The sequence below is a fragment of the Cetorhinus maximus genome, chromosome 13 (genome assembly GCF_964194155.1).
Source record: "Cetorhinus maximus chromosome 13, sCetMax3.hap1.1, whole genome shotgun sequence".
NCBI classification, from domain to species: domain Eukaryota; kingdom Metazoa; phylum Chordata; class Chondrichthyes; order Lamniformes; family Cetorhinidae; genus Cetorhinus; species Cetorhinus maximus.
The window spans coordinates 113,037,641-113,059,663 of NC_135891.1; the positions used below are offsets into that span (position 1 = coordinate 113,037,641).

General features: G+C 43.4%; 1 protein-coding gene across 1 annotated transcript; it reads left to right on the top strand.

Moving 5' to 3' along the window:
- Positions 1–823: 823 nt before the first annotated feature.
- hsd11b1la (hydroxysteroid (11-beta) dehydrogenase 1-like a) lies at positions 824–21,749 on the top strand. Its single transcript, XM_078554753.1, is given in 9 exon segments — positions 824–958; positions 5,060–5,177; positions 7,850–7,999; positions 12,687–12,743; positions 13,707–13,809; positions 13,908–13,927; positions 16,699–16,761; positions 20,064–20,229; positions 21,545–21,749. Coding segments are annotated over 9 exon segments (1,017 nt in total).
- Positions 21,750–22,023: the final 274 nt, after the last annotated feature.

Below are 22,023 nucleotides of genomic sequence, written 5' to 3' on the forward strand. Positions count from 1 at the left end.
TTTGAGCCCCCAGTTGCGCCTTCCTGGTCTCAGTTTCAAATGTTTCAGATGATACAAAACTTGGAAATATTGTGAACTGTGAGCTGGGGGATAGTGTCAAACTTTAAGACTCAGACAGGCTGGTGGAATGGGAGACAACTGGCAAATGAAATTTAACACAGAGGAGCGTGAAGTGATACAGTTTGGTAGCAAGAAAGGGGAGAAGCAAAACTAAAGGGTGCAGTTCAAAAGGGGTTGCAAGAGCTAGAGGGCTCATGTGCACAAATCACAATGGTCCCACAGCATATCATTTAGTGTGTCCCCGAAGTTGCAGTGTTCTGTCAGCTTCTGTGAAGGTGGTAGATGGTTAATAAAGCATACGGGATCCTAGACTTTATAAACAGGGACATAAAAGTACAAAAGCAAGGAAATTATGAAAAATTTGTGTAAAATACGAGTTCAGCCTCAACCGGAGTATTGCGTGCAGTCCTGGGCACCACACTTTAGGAAGGAATTAGAAAGGGTCCAAAAATGATTTATGTAGTAACTGAAGATATCGCTTCTCCTGCTGTCTATGAGGAGCCACGTGATGTTCTTGGAGGCTACGATCAATGAGCCCTAAGCATGGATAATGCAGGGGACGGGGCTTCCTGACGATGGTCCTGACCAAGCATGTAGCATCAGAAAAACTCTCTAATAAAGTTTATCTGTTTCTTGTTGGAAGCTGTCCAGTACGTCGTCATTACGTTTGTCAACGAGGGTAAAATAGTTCCGACGCTGCACCTCGCCTTGTTACTGTGAGTACATCAAATCTTAAGAGAAAAGAAAAGAATACTTGCCAGTCATGCCACTCTTCGACGGAATCGATCCTTACGATGTGACGATGGAAGATTGGAGCCAGTATGTAGAGCACCTCAGGTTTAATTTCGTAGCAAACGAAGTTACCACGGAGGAAAAGCAGAAAGCCATCCTTTTGAGGGTACATGATAGCAAGACATACAATCTCATTCGCAGCCTGACAGCCCCGAACACGACCAATTCTAAGTCCTTTAATGAATTAGTGGACCTCAGGAAAATGCATTTCCAGCCGAAGTCATCCATAATAATGCAGCGCCCAGCGGTAGGTTCCTGCCCCACGTGAAGAACAGCGCCATGTTGTACGTGGTGCAAAGCCTGTGAGTGTCTCACAGCACTTTCCACGGTGAGTGATATTTGCAGGGCACGCTTCAAATCGACGTTGGCCTCAGCAAGTAAATGGTGCTGCCCAGCATCGTCGTGAATTACACAAACTAATCGGTCCCGCAGCATATCATTTAGTGTGTCCCCAAAGTCGCAGTGTTCTGTCAACTGCTTCAGCTTTGCTACATAGGTTGCGATTGACTCTCCCAGGGTCCTAACTTAAACCGCTGCATTATTACGGATGGCTTCGGCTGGAAATGCGTTTTCCTGAGGTCCACTAATTCATTAAAGGACTTAGAATTGGGCGTGTTCAGGGCCGTAAAGCTGCGGAAGAAATTGTATGTCTTGCTACCACATACACTCAAAAAGGTTGCTTTATTCGCTACGAAATAAAAACCAAAGCGCTCTACATACTGGTTCCAGTCTTCCATAGTTGCATTGTAAGGATCGATTTTGCCGAAGAGTGGCATGTCTGGTAAGTATTCTTCTCTTTTCTCTTAAGATTCGATGTACTCACTGTAACAAGGTGAGGTGCAGCGTCGGAACTATTTTACCCTCGCTGCCAAATGTAATGACTTGACATATTGGATAGGTTTCAACAAGAAACAGATAAACTTTATTACAGAGAGCTTTTCAGATGTACATGCTTGATCAGGACCATTGTCAAGGTTATACCTTCAGTTACCACATTTCCTCCCCTTTTAGTTTTTTACAGTTTCTATATACAGGGAACATTTGAATATCTAACAACAAATACACAACTTCAGGTGATTAAAGATTAAGTCTCTGAGGGCTTTCCTTATTCGGTTAGAGTGGCGTAGCTTTACCACTTGAGGTTCTTCCACAGGATCGACAAGATCAGGAACTGCAGCAATCATTAGAAAATGGCGGTTCAGGGTTAAGACAACTCCAGAGACATCAGGCATGTCTATTCTAGGTCAATCTGTCACCTCAGGGATTAATGGTTCAACATTAATCACAGGCGGAATAGTTGGCTGTTGGAATGTCTCTCTATCACGAATATGATCCACATGTTTTCAAACAATTCTGCCTTTCACTTCCACCTTGTAGAATTAGAGACCAGTCTCTGAGGCAATGGTTCCAGGAACCTAGCAACGTCCACTTTCGACATCCTGCACAAATACTGTGTCTCCTACAGTGTCCGGTCCGTCAAGTCATTACAACTTACAAGAATAGTTCTAGGAATGGGGAACTTTGGTTACGTGGATAGATTGGAGAAGCTGGGACTGTTCTCCTTGCAGAGGAGAGAAGGTTGAGAGGAGATTTGATAGAGGTGTTCGAAAATCACTGGTCAGAGTCGATAGTGATTGACAGAAGAGTTTAGAGCCAGAAAACACCAGTTTAAGGTGATTGGCAAAAGAAGTAATGGCGACATGAGAAAAAACATTTATACAGAGTGAGTGGTTACAATATGAAATTCACTTCCTGAGAGTGGTGGAGGCAGATTCAATCGTGGCTTTCAAGAGAGAATTAGACAATTTCTGAAGAGAAAAAAAATTTGCAGGGCTAAGAAGAAGGCAGGGGAGTGGCACTAGGTGAATTGTTTCTTGGAAGTGTTTAGAGGTCTTGATAATAGTGCGCCTTCTCATTCCCAACGGCTGCCACATATCGATGCTGTCTTCAGCGGAGTGAGGCCTAGTGTGATAAACTGACTAGTGCTCACAGCTATTTCATTCTGTTGCTTGCCCATTTAGTCAGTGATAAACCAGGGCAGTTGTTGCTGTGCTGGTCCTTCACATGCAGACAGAACCAGTTTGTGCCTTCATCTTAAGTTCGGTATCAGTTTTGGTTTCTCAATAATTGCTTGGCACTTAAATGAGTATCTTATGTTCTGGATGGGCGAGTTATGAAACCCTGTGAGAATCACTGTCAAGCCTTTACTATGGCAGCAGCCAGCTCTCGGTGAGGTGCAGAGCAACACTATGATACTGAAGAGTGGCATAATCAAAGCCTTGCCCACACTTGGCCTTCTCACACCAGCATGTCTGGATCCCTGCAAAATGGCTGATTGGCTGACACATACTGCTGCATCTAAAATCGGGTCAATTTTCAGTGCTGACTTTTGATGCGAGGAGAACGATCATGGTGACTCTGGGGAGTATTGGCACTAAGGGCTGCCTGAACTCCGGGCAGTGGTAAACATTGAATTGTTTGAACTCCGGGGAAACTGGTGCTGTGTGTCGTCTGATCTTGGGGAAGTGTTGGTGCTGTGCATGGATTCCAGAACAAATACTGATATGTCACACTCCACAATCCAGCATGAATACATCATACAAACATGGTTCAACCACAATTCTCCTACTAATTCTACCTTTGATCTCCAGATTCCATGCATACTACCACATAATCATTGTACATCAAAGATACATAAAAGTAATATCAGAATAACAACATGATGCCAGCAAAATGTTTATTAGCCAAACAAAGTACATAATGTGAAAGAGAATGAAACCACAACCCGCGGCACAGTAACATTCTGACATGCTTATGAAAAAAATAAACTCCATCATCTTTTCTCTTTCTCTTTCTTCAGGTTGTTTTACAAATTACTGTAAAATATAAATGTAACTTAAGGAAAGATTAGCTTTCACAGTGAAATAAAACCTTCAATAGTCTTGCACAAGAAATTAAAGAAGATGAAACTTTCCACAATTTGTGAGTTCCCCAACATCCAAACCAGACTCTCTAATTAAAATGTAGTCCAAAGTTTTCCCCAACCCCTGGGCGCACATTCTTAAATTGGAACTCGCACATTCAATGGTCATATGCAGACTTTCATACTTCCATGCAACTTAGAAATATTGATCCCTGTAATGGGTTACAAACTCAAACTGTCAAGTTTTACGTGATATCTCCATTTCACGCAATTCAGAACCAAAAACATGACTCAAGTTTCTCGAACAAAAATGCTTGTTTATCCACATAGAGCAAGCAATTAGAAAGCTGGAAACAGCAGCTACAAAGGATGAAATTAATTTCCACTCCATGAATAGAACAGTGAATGATGCTCACACCAAAACCAGACATGATACACACTATTTATAGACAGTTTTTCATTGGGTCATTGATCTTGCCACTTTCGCACACACTATTTTCTGTGTTTCCACGTTTCTCCCAGAGACTGCAAACAAAATCCAGCTGCCTCTTTGAAATAAAAATAGAGCAAGCTGCCTATTTTGTCCCCACAACAATTTTAACTTTTACTGCGGGCTTTTTAACTTCTTCCTCTTTTTTGAAGCTCTCTCCTTCACCTCAAGTGAACAACCTTGGCTGTTATACGGAGTTCTTTTGCAACACTTGCATGTCTGTGTTCTCCTGCACAATCTCTTTTCTTCCTGTCATGTTCTGTAACATTATCCCTCCTCTGTCATGCTAGACATCCCCAAAACCACCAAGGGCAGCGTTACCTTCAGAACCTCTATAACAAATGGAAGACTCACTGTCAAGCTCTTGCCTTGTCCGACTGAACATGCGTCTGCCACTCTCCACATTACTGGAAGATGGGGTGAAATGTTGTGTGAGAACAAGTGCCTGAGGAGCCAAAGAAGAATCAAACTGCTTTGCCTCCCTATCTAAAGCTGTTACTTGACTCATGCAGCTTTGGGGGAGTTAGGGAAGTTAAAGGGAATGCAGAAGAGAGCGGTGGCTATATAAGCCCTGACCCCAAGTCCCCTGAACAACTTTTGGACCTCTTGTTCTCGCAAACACAACCCACAGGCACATATATCTTTAATCTTGGACTGCTGCAATTTCTTCAAGTGAGCAGTTAATCTTTACAGCCTTCTCATGTACATTTAAGGTTGATCAATAAATATTGGCCTTCATTGTCAGCAACGCCCACATCGCATGAATGAATATATACAAGCCCCTTGTTTGTCAGACTTTTTCAGTAGAATTTGGAGGCTCAGAAATGATAGGGCTTAAAAAGCTTTTCATTCTTATTTTAACTGTTTCCACTGTATTTTTGGCAGTAATCTGGAGAGATACTTTTGATTCTGGTAAGGACTTTTAAGATTCTTTATACAACTTAACCTTCAATTTGAGGCTCTCATAAGGAAAACCATTTTGAAGCGGGCAATGAGATTTACTTCTATCAGGTTGCTTTGAGATTTTCAGATTTTAATGGCTCCAACATTGCTGCTCCAGCTGCCGAGGCCCTAAACTCTGGAATTCCCTCTCTATACCTCGCCACCCGACCTCTACCTTGCTTTCCTTCTTTAAGGTAAAATTTAAAACTTACCTCCTTGACCAAGCTTTTGGTCACCTGACCTAATATCTCCTTATGTGGCTTGGTGTCAAATTTTGTTTTATACTGCTCCCATGAAGCACCTTGGAATGTTTTATTACGCTAAAGGTGCTGTATAGATACAATTTGTTGTTGCTGTTCTAGATGTTTCTGTGCCAAAGGTCTGAGTATCAGTCTGGCTCAGTTGGTAGAACAGATTAAGTTCAACTTATTCCCAAAAACGTACATTTGCTTTACTTGAAACTTTTGTACAAATAGATATACATATATAGATTTACATACATCAAAGGTTTATATATTTTATGAAGCTTGTTGCTACTCTTTTGTCTTTTTGGACAAGATGTTAAACAGAGGCACTGCGGGGATGAAACTGGTCTTTTCCAGAAGCACAAAACAGAGTGGTAGTGAATTGGCTACCACTGCATCAGTTTTTATTTACTATTGACTTTGAAAATATTGCCTGGATTTTTGATTTCAAAGCAAGACAAAGCGACAGTAGGAAACGAGTCTCCAAAGAGAGTTTGAACTATTGTCCTGTGAGTTTCAGTGGGAAGAAGATCAGGCGCAGTGAAAAATCAGCGGCCGACCCGCGACCAGCCTGTTTCATGCTGGTGGTGTAGACGAATTTCACGCCACCCATTTGCTTATTCAGGTGGACACAAAAGACTTTGAGGTGCTACCTTAACTCCCATTTACCCACCTTAGTCTTAAATACTCTTGCCTAACACAATATATCAAACTCCGTTTTGAAATTTTTCAATTGACCCTCAGCCTCAATTACATTTCGAGAGAGAGTTCCAGATTTCCACTACCCTTTCCATTGAAGAAATGCTTCCTAACATAGGCCTGAGTGGCCTCGCTCTAATTTTAAGGTTAAGACTCTTTTCCAGACTCCCCCTACCAGAGGAAATGGTTCTTCTCCATCTACCTTATCGAATCCCTTTGGACACCTTAAACTTCTTAATCTTCTACGCTAGTCTACATAAACTGTCCTCATAATTTAACCCAATAGCATGACTCTAAATTACATTGTACCAGCGAGTTACAAACAACTCCGTATAAAAAGCAACTAATAAGAAACCGATACCTTATTAATAACTTAGTTAACAAATTGTTTAAGGATTCCTTTAAACAGGGAATCTTGTATAAAGAGCTCCTTTCTCGTTGAGTTAAAAGTACGGAAGTACCTCCCTTTTTGTTAACCTTATCTCACATTCCTTTCCTGTCAGACTTAATTGCTTTTTCATAATGTGAATCCAACAGCCACCAGCTTTTCTTTGACTCTGGATTCTTTGGCATTGACCTTATGACTTACCTGCATAAAAAGAAATTTTTCCCTACTGGAATCAGCGTTATACTTCAGCCATTGTGGTTGGTTAACTCAGTCTGCTGGATGGCTGGTGAGTGATGCCAGTACTGTGCATTCAATTCCTGTACTGCCTGAGGTCACCCATGAAGGCCCTGCCTTGCCTCCTTGCCTGAGGTGTGGTGATGCTCAGGTTAAGCTTGTCACCAGTTGTCTCTTTCTGATAAGAGAGCAGACTATGGTGACTTTCATTTCAACATGTCTCTAAGCAGCTTATTCAGGAGAGACCTGCATTTAAGTAGCACCATGCATAACTTCATGGTGCCCCAAACAGCTATGAAGCCTACCTCTCTGGCAAGCTTTTGGTCATATATCCCAATATCTTCTTAAGCAGCTCATTGTCAAATTTTGTTTCATTATGCTCCTGTGAAGTGCTTTGGGATGTTTTGCCATATTAAAAGTGCTATATTAATGCAACCTATTGGTGTAATGAAGGAAGTATGGCGGTCAGTTGGTGCACAGCACAATCCCACAACCAGTAGAAAAACTTATTTACCCAAAGAGAGGTGAGAAAGTAGAATTGCTACCAGAAGGAGTGATTGAGGTAAATAGTATAGATGCATTTAAGCAGAGGTTAGAGAAGCATATGAGGGAGAAGGGAATACACTCATAGGGTTTGATGAGGAAGGATGGGAGAGGCTTGAGTGGAGCACAAATGCTGGCATGAACTAGTTGGGCTGAATGGCCTGCCTCTGTGCTGTATATTTTAAGTAATTCTGTATAACAGCAGGGGAGTGAAAATAGGCAGGAGGGAAGGAAACAGTCACTTGTTAGTGGAGTTTATACGCAGAGAATGTCTATTGCCTGTGCACACATGTAAATGCACAAGGGGCATTTGGGGCTATAGTTCAGACCAACTCTTAATAAGTTCACTAATCTCTGCAATTAGATTACAACTTTGGTGCAATTGTGCACACACCTGTATTGCTGACCTTGTACCATAACCCAAAACAGTGAGAGCAGAACATGTGGCCTTGTCCTCTCCTCGACTAAAGTCTTTAGTAAAAATAGCCTGCGTGCTTTGTGACATTCTAATTATTTTATTTATTTTTGAACAGAGTTACTGTCTGGTTCCCATGTCCTACTGACTGGTGCTAGTAAAGGAATAGGTGAACAGCTGGCATATCACCGTGCCCGGCTCGGTACTGAACTTGTAATAACTGTGCGGAATGAAGCTCGTCTGAAACAAGTAAGAAAGAAAGAAGGACGTAAATAAGAACATAAGAAATAGAAGCTGGAGTTGGCCATTTGGCCCCTCTTGCCTGCCCTGCCATTCAATAAGATCATAGCTAATCTCTATCTCAACTCCACTTTCCTGCCTTATCTCCATATTCCTTGTCCAAAAAAAAATCTATCAATCTCAGTCTTGAATATACTTAATGACTGAGCATCCACTGCTCTCTCAGGTAGCTAATTCCAAAGATTCACAACCCTTTGTGTAAAGAAATGTTTCTTCATCTTAGCCTTAAATGGCTGACCCCTTATCTCGAGACTAAGACTCCTGGTTCTAGATGCTCCAGCCCATGGAAACAGTATGTACCCCGTCAAACCTCTAAGAATTTTATACGTTTCAAAGAGATCACTTCTCATTCTTCTAAACTCAAGGGTAAATAGACCCAGTCTGCTCAATCTCTCCTCATTCTAGGAACCTGTTGCATCCCCTCTGAGGGAAGTGTATAAGGCTCTTCCTTCGGAAAGGAGACTAAGACTTTCATTTCTATAGCGGTGGTGTAGTGGTATTGTCACTGTGTTAGTAATTCAGAGACCCAGGGTAATGCTTTGGGGACCTGGGGTTCAAATCCCTGTATGGTGATATTTGAATTTGATAAAGTCTAATGATGATCTTGAAACAAATGCCAAAACCTGTCTGGTTCAATTATGCCCTTTAGGGAAGTAAATCTGCCATCCTTACCTGATCTGGCCTTCATATGACTCCAGACTCACAGCAATGTGGTTGACTGTGAAATGGCCTAGCAAGCTACTCAGTTCTCAAGGCATAATTAGGGATTAGGCAATAAACACTGGCCCAGCCAGCAACGCCCCTTTCCATTAACGAATAATAAAAAAAAACCTCCAGACGTCTCCAAGTGCTTCACAACTATTATAGTTATAGGGCATGGGTACAAATCTCACATGGGAGCTGATGGAATTTGAATTCAATTAATAAAATCTGGAATTGAAAGCTAGTCTCAGTAATGGTGACCACAAAACTATCATTGATTGTCATAAAAACTGATCTGGTTCACTAATGTCATTTAGGGAAGGAAATCTGCCATCCTTATCTGTTCTGACCTACATGTGATTCCAGACCCACAGCATTGTGGTTGACTCTTAACCACCCCCCGAAATGGCCTAAAGTGACAAGCCATTCAGTTCAAGGGCAATTAGGGATGGGCAATAAATGCTGGCCTTGCCAGTGACGCCCACATCCCATGAAGGAATAAAGAAAAATGTCACGTTTATAAGGCGGGGAAATATTGCACAGCAGCCAATTTGGGCACAGTAAGATCCCACAAACAGCAATTAAATAAAAGATATATTCTTAAACCCAGAAAATAACAACAAAAACTTGAATTTATATAGCTTATTTAATGTTATAAAATCTCTCGGTGCTTCACAGGAGCACTATCAAACTTAGTTTGACATTGGGCCACTTAATGAGATATCAGGAGAGGTAGCTAAAAACTTGGTCAAAGAGCTAAGCTTTAAGGAGGTAAAGGAGAAGAGGCTTAGGCAGGAAATTCCAGAATATTAGCCACAGGCAGGTGAAGGCCGCCAATGGTGGAACAATTAAAATTTGAGAGAAACAAGACACCATAATTGGAAGAGTGTGGAGATCACAGTGCGTTATAGTGCTGAAGGAGGCTACAAAGATAGGGAGGAGGCAAGGCCTTGGAGGAATTTGAAATCAAGGATGCGAATTTTAAATTCTATATATTGTTGGACCTGGAACCATCAGATTGTAGCAAATGTCAATTGGATATATGGGTGCTTTAGTTTCCTATTTGTCAAGGCCTGCAATCTTGAGCAGTTCAAAGGACAAACCTCAAGAATGTTCCGACAGCAAAGTGCTGGAAATTGCATCTATGCTCATAATCTCCCACACAACGGTTGGGGATTTGTCAACGGTATGTTATTCCCGACATTGTAACGGAACTCGGGGCCGCTTCCTTTTTCTCCCTTTCTGCCCTTTCCCGTGCGATTATAATTAAAATTCTAAGTGCCAATGGCGTGCTTGCAAAACGCATTCAAGTTCGCAGCCTGGGGAAGCTTTTCGTTGGTGAAACCCACCATTAGCTGACAGTGCTGCATCTACGGGTGGCCCATTAAATAGTCTCCCGGTTAAACAGGGAGGCTCTGCATCATGGCCACAACTTCCCTGCCCAACTCCATTGCCACTAACATGAGATTTACTGAGAGCACAAAGGTGGCACGAGTGTTTTTCCAAATTAAATTTCAGCGGTAAATATTGCACATTACATTGTTTTCACTTTATTCAAATTTGCATCTTCATTAGTTGTTGAGACTAGCTTAGCCAGGGAGCTAAAAGTACGGACACACCTCAAATTGGCACTCATCAATGGTTCCAAGGGAGTTAGGGACTTTTTCTTTATTGTGGAATGAACAATGTGATGTTTTTGCATTCACTCTTTATTGAATGTTCAGCGTCCAGTGCTGTATTCATCATTCTGTGGGACATAGTTAAACTTGCAGGTTCAGCTGGACCTCCCTTCTATGCACTGTAAAGGATGTTGTCCGAGATCACTCTCAGCGGGGGTAATTGAAATGTTGCAGTTGAACTCAAAGGACTCTGCCAGCCAACACCCTGAGATGGACTCACATTTGGACAGTACTGATACCGCCCTTTACTGACTGTCCTCACCACCGCCTCCACCACACCCAGGACGCCAGGCCCTTCCCACTTCACGCCTCCTTGCCCCCGACACCAGCCTCAGTTCATTCTGGATCCCTCTTCCAATCCCGTATGCCCCTGACCCCACTTCACAATCCCCCTCACCACTGACTCATCCTTCCCAGTCCTGCACTTCCATGCCTGGTACCAACCTCCTGCTCCCCTCCCTTGTGCCGTAGAGTTAAACAAGGAACCTTACACACCACTGCACAAAGCTGACTGTTGCACACCACCTTTAAACGATCACAAACCCGGTGCTGTGAGATTCTCGTGTGCCATTAGCTTTATCCTGAGGATAGAGCTTTATTGAAAACTGTTTCAGGTTAATGACTATTCAAGGCATGCAAATGTATTGCAAGTAAGAACCAACAACACAGGCCAGCGTAATTTTCAACGTGCTGCAAACATGCCACTGACTTTATCTCTGCATCTCAACCCACTGTTGGGAAATCGAAATTTCACAACCCGCCTAATTAAGTCACCACGTTTCCCTCTTGTGTGGGCTCCACTGAATTCCCACCAATGTGTCAAGTGAGATTGCCCACAGCTTGAAGGAAGGACAACAATGGTGGAACATTGGGCTGGTTGTTGCATTAAACCTATGGGTCCCTTTGTTTGGACGGATCCCTTAAAATTGTTCTCCGGAACACTGGAATAGTCTCTCCTCCTGACAACATTGCCTTGCGATCTCTTACTGGACAACTGGTGTCAGAGAAATGAGCTATGAGTAAAGATGGGGGCAGATATTGGGCTTTTGAACCTTGAAAGGCAGCAGTAAGCAGCATAGCGAAGTTCAATCCATTATCACTTTTCAATAACACATCTCAGAACATAGGAGCAGGAATAGGCCATCCAGCCCCTCGAGCCCCTTGGATACAGAAAGCATGTTTCCCCTTATGTGGGAGTCCAGAGTTAGGGGATGCTGTTTAAAAATTAGGGTCTCCCAATTAAGACTGAGATAAGGAGACATTTTTCTCTCAGAGGGACGTTAGTCTGTGGAATTTTCTTCCCCGGACAGTAGTGCAGACTGGGTCATTGAATATGTTCAGGCTGAGTTAGACCGATTTTTGATCAACAAGGGAGTCAAGGGTTATGGGGAACAGACAGGAAAGTGGAGTTGAGACCACGATCAGAGCAGCCATGATCTTATTGAACAGTGGAGCAGGCTCGAGGGGACGAATGGCCTACTCATGTTCCTAATTTTTGTATTCTTGTGCGTTTGTTCTGTTACTCAATTAGCTCATGGTTGATCTGCACCTTAACCCTATTTACTTGTCTTGGTTCAGTAACCTTTAATGCCTTACCCAAAAAAAAGTTTTACATCTCTCCCCAATTTTATTTCCATTGAAGTCAAAGAAAATAGAATTAAGGAGAAATGTAACACTGACTTCTGATTCACTACCGCTGATTCTACATGATCTCACAGTCAAAATCTAGTCCTTAGAGTTGAACATGATCTCACACTATATAGAATGCTATCCTGTACTGTTTATCACTTCTTCCCCTCCAATTATTTAATGCAATCTTTTGTGAAGGCCCTGACTTGTTCTCGAAATTTCCTAGGGACTGGTTGAAATCCCCCTGCTATTTCATGCAAGTTCATTGTCCAATCCTGGACTATAAGTAGGGGATAATTAAACCACATGGGCTATGACAATAAAGCCTGATCCTGTCTCTATTAGAAACCCATATCCTCTTGTCTTCTAGTGCTATTCTCCTGACAGTGATTAGGAGTAGGAACTATAGTTGATTTCCCCCACACCCACTCCTCCCCTTCCCTCGCCCGAGTGTCCTGAGGTCAATAGTGGCCCCCTGACTGTGGTTGTGGTTGGGAGTCAGGTAACTCAGTACAGTCTGAGAACCAAAGCTGGGGCTTTCATGGTTTGTTTTTTGGCTCAGTTCCAATTCTTGGACACATGCTTACCAATTTTTCATTGTTCTAAATGCTAAACCATGTTGTGCTTTCATTTTGAAAGGTTGAGGGGAAATGCAGTTCCAAGGAATCCAGAGATGTTTACAGTTTGTCCTGGAGAAGCTGGGTAAATGTTTTACCCTTCACGTCAAATCTAGGGTCGGGAGGTGGGGTGGGGGGTGTGGGGGAGGCAGCAGTAGTGGGTGGGAGGGGCAGATGAGGAGACATTTTTTGCACAACAAGCTGTTACAATCTGGAATTCATTGCCAGAAAGGGTGGTGGAAGCAAATTCAATAGTAACTTTCAAAAAGGAAATTGGATAAATATTTGAAAGCAGGGAGAAAAGAATATTGCACGGTCATGGGGAAAGAGCAGGGAGGAGACCAATGAGAGAGCTCTTTCAGAGTACCGGCATGATGGGCCAAATGGCCTCTTTCTGTGCTGTATCGCGCTAAGGTGTCTAATTTCCTTACACTGACAGTAAAACATTTATTGATAGCATTGGATATTTTAAAATAAATGTCTAGTATTGTGACTAGGATTTCCAGTAAAGTGTAATGTGTGTACAAACTGTGAAATTGCACCCAAGGCTACAGTTAATATTTGAGGATAAAATTATTATCATTAGACTTACAGTGGGAGATTTTTTTTCATTCATTCAAGGGATGTGGGCATCGCTAGCTAGACCAGCATTTATTGCCCATCCCTAACTGCCCTTGAGAAGGTGGTGGTGAGCTGCCTTCTTGAACGACTGCAGTCCCTGTGGTTTAGGTACACCCACAGTGCTGTTAGGGAGGGAGTTCCAGGATTTTGACCCAGCGACAGTGAAGGAACAGCAATATATTTCCAAGTCAGGATGGTGAGTGGCTTGGAGGGGAACTTCCAGGTAGTGGTGTTCCCAAGTGTCTGCTGCCCTTGTCCTTCTAGTTGATAGCGATTGTGGGTTTGGAAGTTGCGATGAGACTTGAATTCAACAAGGGGTGAGGAAACCTGTGTGTCTCTGTTTGGGATCTAAGAGGAGATAGTTCAATGGGACAATGACCACTTTAAAATGGACTGTATTATTTTACTTGCTTTGTGTTTCTCCCAGGCTCTTTGGATTATTTAGTTTTGAATCACATTGGATATGTTCCTTTCCAGATGTGGAGTAGAAATGCTGAGGATGCCAATTGGTTGATGCAAGTAAGCTTTAGGTTCAGTTGTAAAAAGCTTTTATTTTAATTTCTGTAAATGTGTTTTGGCTGAAGTGCTAAAAGGCAACATTGTGCTCATTCGAGTGGGGCAAAGGCAGATCATACCTGGATTGAGCGGGTTGGCTTATGAGGAAAGGTTGGACAGGCTGGGCTTGTTTCCACTGGAGTTTAGAAGAGTGAGGGGTGACTTGATTGAACTATATAAGATCCTGAATGGTCTTGACAAGGTGGACGTGAAAAGGATGTTTCCTTTTATGGATGAGTCCAGAACTAGGGGGCACTGTTTTAAAATTAGGGGTCACCCTAATAGGACAGAGATCAGGGGAAATTTTTTTTCTCAGAGGATTGGAACTCTCTGCCTCAGAAGGCAGTGGAAGTTGGGTCACTGAATATTTTAAGGCGAAGGTAGATAGATTTTTGTTAGGCAAAGGAATCAAAGGTTATTGGCGGCTGATGGGAATGTGGAAATCAAAACACAAACAGATCAGCCATGATCTTATTGAATGGCAGAGCAGGCTCGAGGGGCCTACTTCTGCTCCTATTTCATATGTTCGTATCTGATAGATCAGTATTCTTCACTCACCTCTCTCTCAAGGACCGCAATCCCAAGCAGTGCCTTTCTTGAGCACCATTTTCCGGACAAGTGCAGAAGCCCGCACCTTGATGGGACGTGTTCCTCTTCCTTTCATCCAATCTTTGTCCTATGGATTCTGAAGTGGCCCAAGTTTTTAACAGCCTTGCCTTGTCTCCTGTCATTGAGCAGCCAGAAAGGGAGATGAAATTATGCTGCAGTCCAAATCTGACAGCATCCTAAGGTTGGGTAGTTCATGAACGGAAGCTTGAAGATACATAGTGCAGCGGTTTTTCTAGGGTCATTGGTTAAAAGAAAGTGGGCCTCAAGTCTCCTCAGAGCAATACAGGTACCGGACCCCTTACCTGTCATTCCAAAATCCAGAAGGACCCAAAAACCAGCTCATTCGAAGTGGGCCCTGGGTGTCAATTTGAATAAAACATTTTATTTTTTACTTTTCATACTTTACTTTATGTGTTATATGTACATGTTCGGCCTGGGACCCAAAATCCATAAAATCCCCAAACCTGGCACACATCCGGTCCTGGGCTTCCCGGATATGGGGTACCTGTATTATTGGTATCTGGTATTGATTGACAAACACTCCCTTATGACCTTTAGGGAGCTTTGAAAGTAAATTGGTCCACTCCTCCATCACCCCCTACTCCTCAACCCCCACCTATGGCACCTCCCCATGCCCACGCAGAAGATGCAACACCTGCCCCTTCACTTCCTCTCTCCTCACCGTCCAAGGGCGCAAACACTCCTTTCAAGTGAAGCAGCATTTCACTTGCATTTCCCCTAACTTAGTCTACTGCATTCGTTGCTCCCAATGCGGTCTCCTCTACATTGGAGAGACCAAACGCAAACTGGGCGACCGCTTTGCAGAACACCTGCGGTCTGTCCGCAAGAAAGACCCAAACCTCCCTGTCGCTTGTCATTTTAACACGCCACCCTGCTCTCTTGCCCACATGTCTGTCCTTGGCTTGCTGCATTGTTCCAGTGAAGCCCAACGCAAACTGGAGGAACAGCACCTCAACTTTAGATCTTAAATTCCCTCCCCCATCCCCACCCCCTTCCCGTTTCTTCCCCCTCCCTTTTGTTTTTTCCAATAATTTATATAGATTTTTCTTTTCCCACCTATTTCCATTATTTTTAAATCTATAACTGTAATACCCTGTCGTCAGTCTTTCCACCCCACGCCCACTAGAGCTGTACCTTGAGTTTCCTGCCATCCATTCTTAATTAGCACATTTTCTTAGATAATATCACCACCTTTAACACCTCTTTGTTCCTTTTGTCTGTGACTTCTTTTGATTATCTGCTCCTATCACTGCTTGCTTGTCCATACAACCACCCCCCCACAACTTCTCTCCCCCCACCCCACCCCACCCCCAACCTTAAACCAGCTTATATTTCACCCCTCTCCTAACTTTACTCAGTTCTGCTGAAGGGTCATGAGGACTCGAAACATCAACTTTTTTCTTCTCCGCCGATGCTGCCAGACCTGCTGAGTTTTTCCAGGTAATTCTGTTTTTGTTTTGGGGGCCATGTTGCTTGTGAGCTAGAGAAGGGACTTGAGTTCATATGACATCATTCATGGGGTGGAATTTTACGCTGGTGGGATTTTACAGTCCCACTGAAGTCAATGGGCTTTTGAACGGCTTGCCTTTTTTGGCTCTGCCCCCGCCCCCACCACGATGGGGCTGTAAAATTCCGTCCATGACCTTAGAATGTTCCAAAGTGCTTTACAGCTAATGAAGTACTTTTGCTGTGTAGTCACTATTATAGCCTAGGAAACGTGGCAACCAGTTTGGTGAATGATGAAGTGATGAGTTTTGAATTGAGCACAGGGCGGATGTGGGGCGCAAAGAAAGATTCCACAAACAGCAATATGATAATGACCACATAATCTGTTTACTAGGTGTTTGGCTGAAGGACAAATATTGGCCAGAACACTGGGGAGAATGTCCCTTCTCTTCTTTGAATATTGCTATGCGATTTTTTTATGTCCGCCTGAGAAGGCAGTTAGGGTCTCCGTTTAATGTCTCATCCAAAAGACAGGGCCTCCAACAGTGCAGCACTCCCTCAGTACTGCACACTGGAGTGTCAGCCTGAATTATGTGTTCAAGTCCCTGGAATGGCATCTGAACTCATAGCCTTCTGGTGTAAAAAGGCAAGAGCGGCAGACACTGAGCTAGAGCTGACACCATTATCATTGTACTGCTCTATGGGTTTCATAATAAAAATCAGGCGCATTTTAATTTTTAAAGAGCTCTGAGTCACCAGAATACAATAAATTGGTTAATGGCTGACAGCTGCTGCTCTTCCCGCTTTAATCAAAAGTAATGGCTCCATCGTTGTTGTCTCCTCTCTGTGTGGTAGGTGTTTGGCTGGGATGCTCTTCCCAATGCTGCCTGCTTTTCTCGCACCTTCCGGGGCTGGTTCTCTCTTTATCTGAAGCTCTCTTGCTTTTACTGGCCTACACAAGATAGACATTCAAAAAGGCGGCTTAAGGGCAATTAGGGATGGGCTACACATGCTGGCCTTGCCTGCGATGCTCACACCTCATGAACAAGTAAGAAAACAGTTCCTAGTTAGGAGTTTGATGAGATCAGAAAGCTGTGTGCTGGATTAGCTAATCTGAAGCAAGGTGGAGGGCTACTATAAAACTCACTGCCTTTGTACTAGGGAGGAGTAAAAACCCTTAACAAAGGTTCCCACTCTTGGAGCAGAATTTTCTGCTCTCTCTGGTGGCGAGCTCGGACGTGGGAAGGGTATATAATTAGGCGGGACGGAGGTGTACCTGAACCCTATCACCTTCTCAACTCTGCCAGAAGTAAGTTATAGTAAGTTAAGTTATCTTCCCGCCCCACTGCCAATTAATGACCACTTCAGGGCCTCATCCTATCGCTGCTGGTATTAACCCAGCTGCAGGTGAGCCTGTTGCCATGCAACATGCACAACAGGTAAAACTGTGCAGCCAGCTTGTCACCTCCGGGAGCGGGAGATGCCCCTTGATCAAAGGCACTCAGTTCCTGATCGAGGGACTCAATGTCAGGAAGGGGGTGTGGCCTGCTGAGAGGCACCGCCCCCCTAATCTTGCTGCTGACCCCTGCCCCCTCCCACTCATTACTTACCTGTGGCCTGGGTCGCTCTGAGATCCTGGAACTCTGGTTCTAATTGGACGGCAGCTGTCGAGAGGTGAGACTTCCACCATTGGAGTCTTGATTTCAGGGGAAGGCCCCCACTGCTGGCCTCGCCACTGCCTGATTGACATGTTGGTTGGCGGGCCTTCCCGATAAGAGGCAGCTCGGGTCTCTCACATGGTCTCCAGCCAACAGGCAAGACCCCTGGCACCTCAACAACTCTTGTTAAGGGTTATTGCTGGAAAGTGCATGTGAGTGGATATACAGAAAGAATCAAGCTCATTTTGAAATCCATTCCTGTCCCACCCATATCCCAAGGCCAAATAACTAGTCATCTGATGTAATAATCTAATACAGGCTGGGTTACTTTCCTCTTGAAAAAAGAAGTCTTGGAGGAATAGAGGCCTTTAAAATTATGAAAGGTTTTGATAAAGTGGATACAGAGACAATGTTTCCTCTTGCGGGGAAGAGTGTTGCTACAGCCCATCAATATCAGGTAGTCACCAAGAAATCCAATAGGGAAGGTGGGAGGTGGTATTATTGGAATTGATTCTGAGAGACGGGATAAACTGTCAGTTAGAAAGGCACGGATTAATCAGGAATAGTCAGCATGGTTTTGATAAGAGAAGATCGTGTCTTACTAAATTAATAGAACTCTTTGAAGAAGTAACAAGGAGGCTTGGTGAGGGTAGTGTAGTAGATGTTGTCTACATGGACTTTATTAAGGCACTTGACAAGGTCCCTACATGGTGGACTGGTCAGAAAAGTGAGATCCCATGGGATACAGGGGAAGGTGGCAGGTTGGATCTAAAATTGGCTCAGTGACAGGAAACAAAGGGTAATGGTCGATGGATGTTTTTGCGAATGGAAAACGGTTTCCAGTGGTGTTCCACAGGGTTCAGTGTTGGGACCCTTGCTATTTGTTGTATATACATTGGACATAAAAGTGGGAGGTATGATTGGGAAATTTGCAGATGACACAAAAATTGGCCGTGTAGTTGATAGTGAAGAGGATAGCTGTTGTCTCCAGAATGATATCAATGGTTTGGCCGAGTGGGCAGAAAAGTGGCAAATGTAATTCAATCCAGAAAAGTTGAGGTAATGCATTTGTGGAGGGCAAAAATAGCAGGGGAATACTCAATAAACGGGAGGATATTGAGAGAGGTTGAGGAAGTGAAGGTGGCAAGACAGGTGGACAAGGTGGTAAAGAAAGCATATGGAATGCTTTCCTTTATTGAATGAGGTATTGACTACAAAAGCAGGGATGTAATGATGTAATTGTATAGAACAAAAACAGAATTACCTGGAAAGACTCAGCAGGTCTGGCATCCGCAGTAGTTTTTTTTTTATCTCTGTGTTTAATTGACTGCCACTCCTCTTCAAGAAATGCCTACCTTGAAGAAGTACTGCTCTGCTCTCCGACAGGCACCCCTCTCCTAATTCTACTCAGTTCTGTTGAAGGGTCATGAGGACTCGAAACGTCAACTCTTTTCTTCTCCGCCGATGCTGCCAGACCTGCTGAGTTTTTCCAGGTAATTCTGTTTTTGTTTTGGATTTCCAGCATCCGCAGTAGTTTTTTTGTTTTTATAATTGTATAGAATGCTGGTTAGGCCACAGCTGGAATTTTGTGAACAGTTCTGGTCACCACATTACAGGAAGGACATCATTCTGGAGAAAGTACAGAGGAGATTTACAAGAATTCTGCCAGGACTTGAAATTTGCAGCTATGAGGAAAGACTGGATAGGCTGGGATTGTTTTCCTTAGAACAGAGGAGGCTGAGGGGTGACCTAATTGAGGTCTACAAAATTATGAGGGGCCTAGATAGGGTAGACAGTAAAGACTTGTTTCCCCTAGCTGAGGGATCAATTGCCAGGTGGTATAGATTTAAGGCGATTGGTAGAAGGATTAGAGGGGACATGCGGAAACATTTTTTTACCCAGAGGGTGGTGGGTGTCTGGAATCCACTGCCTAAATTGGTGGTTGAGGCTGAAACACTCAATTCATTTAAAAGATACCTGGACCTGCATCTGAAGCGCTGCCACCTGCAAGACTACAGGCCAGGTGATGGAAAGTGGGATTAAAATGAGCGGCTGGTTTCTTTTTCACCTTTTTCTGGCCAGCACGGACATAATGGGCTGAATGGCCTCTTTAAGCGTGGTAACTTTTCTATGGTTCTATGAAATTCAGGAGAAACCTCTTGACCCAGAGAGTGGTGAGAATGTGGAACTCGCCACCACAGGGAGTGATTGAAGTGAATAGTACAGATATATTTAAGGGGAAGCTAGTCCAGCATATGAGGAAGAACAGAACCAGAGGGTTCTGATGGTAAATTTGGATGAGGAAAGATGGGAGGAGGCTCAAGCGGAGCATAAACACCAGCAATGACTGGTTGGGCCATACACCCTGTGTAATCTAGGTTTACACGTAAATGACAACTTGGCTAGAGCACAGGGGGCAGCCAGAGCCATAATGCCAAAGGGAAATTGAAAACCGGAATGTGTAACCAACTTACTGTTTTATTTCTTCCCAACAGGCAAGATTGCCATTCGTTATGCAGCTTCGTATTCAGCTTCAAAGTTTGTTCTGGATGGATTCTTTACCTCTCTGCCTCATGAGCTCGCCTTGCAGGGAAGGGATGTATCAGCCACACTGTGCATTCTTGGAATGATTGACACCGATTCAACCAAGGAGAAAATCAAGTAGGTTTGTGAGGCGTGAACAGGCGCACGAAGAATGGTTGTTCAAATCGGTACAGAAAGCATTACAAGTTACAAAGTATTTACAGCACAGAGCCAGGCCATTTGGCCCACCTGGTCCATGCTGGTGCTTATGCTCCACATGAGCTTCCCCCCACCCCATCTAACCCCATTAACACATCCTGTCTCCCTCATGTGTTTATCTAGCTTCCTCTTAATACATCTAGACTATTCGCCTCAATTACTCCCTGTGGCAGTGATTTCCACACTCTAAGCACTCTCTGAGTTTCTCACTAGTGGGATCATAAGTGACTGCCTTAAAATTTTTTGGCCTCTAGTTCTGGTCTAACCTGCAAGTGAAAACACATTCTCTATGTCTACCCTAACAAAACTAAAAACAGAAAATGCTGGAAATGCTCAGCAGGTCAGACAGCACCTGTGGAGAGAAACAGAGTTAACATTTCAGGTCGTGATGACCCCTCATCAGACTGGCCCTCACAGATACAATGGGATAAATCAGGCAAAGATAGACCTCTAAAGTTGAAGATTGCTGCTGGGAGTGCAGGTCATAGAGAATGTTAACACAATACTGTCACCCAACCCACCCTGACCTTCGACAACGTTTCACTCCAAAGACATTAACTTGCAGAATTAACAGTAATATTTGTATAAATACTTCCCAGCCACCAAACATAACTTGCTGAAGACATAAGTAATTTTTATTTTTATTCTCCCTGAAATATCTTGCTATCAGGTATTATACCACAATGAATTTGCAGTACTTGCTTAAGATATGAGCCATTTTATTTATTTCTTTGTTTTCATACTCCTGCCTCCCCAGAATCTTTATTCTTGCAGTATTTGCCAGTTATTGGAGGTAGACAGGAATGTGGAGTTGAGGTTAAAATCAGATCAGTCAAGGTCTCATTGAAGGGCAGAGCAGGCTCGAAGGGCCGAGTGGCCTACTCCTGCTCATAATTCGTATGTTCGTATGTCATCGACCTGAATCATTAACTCTGTTTCTCCACAGATGCTGTCTAACCTGTTGAGTGTTTCCAGCATTTTCTGATTTTATTTAACTTAGTTCAACCCTTAAATAATGTAGAAACATGACCCTGGACCTTCCAGGCTATCAAATGCAAATAATTTGCCAATAAGAAAACAATCTAGTCCCTCCATTATTTAAAAGGCGATTTTGCATAAGTTAATAATGCGCATGAGAACCTGGTACCAACTGCCTTAATGTTGCTCAATAGTTACTTGCCTGATAACTTTAACGTTGTTCATCTTGGCGATTTGCTTCTACACGTGCATTTAGAAACATGGATCTTGGAGTAATGGCCACTTACCCAGCCTCTGAATCTGCAAAGGCCATCATCAAAGGAGGGGCTGTGAGAGCACGAGAAATCTATTACCCATGGTGGGCAGCTCTCATTGTCAACATCCGAGACTGGTTTCCTGAAATGGGAGACAAGGTGATTCGCAGTTCTTTCCCGGAAAACAGCACAGAAAACAGAGTCTAACCTGCAGCCGTTGTCTGTTCCTGGGCAGGTGCAAAAGCTACTGCATGGAATTAGATAGAAGTCACGACACAGAAAGAGGCTATTTCACCCAACCAGTCCATGTTGGCATTTACTCTCCATGCAAGCAAGTAGTTCCAATCATCTTTCCAATAGTTTGAATGAGTTTTCCGATTGTTTGAATCACCAAAGGACACAATTACCAAATTTTTTTTTTTAAATGCAGACTTGTTGTTAGGACCAGGAATTCCCTGTCAGAAACTGAAACAGAATTCCA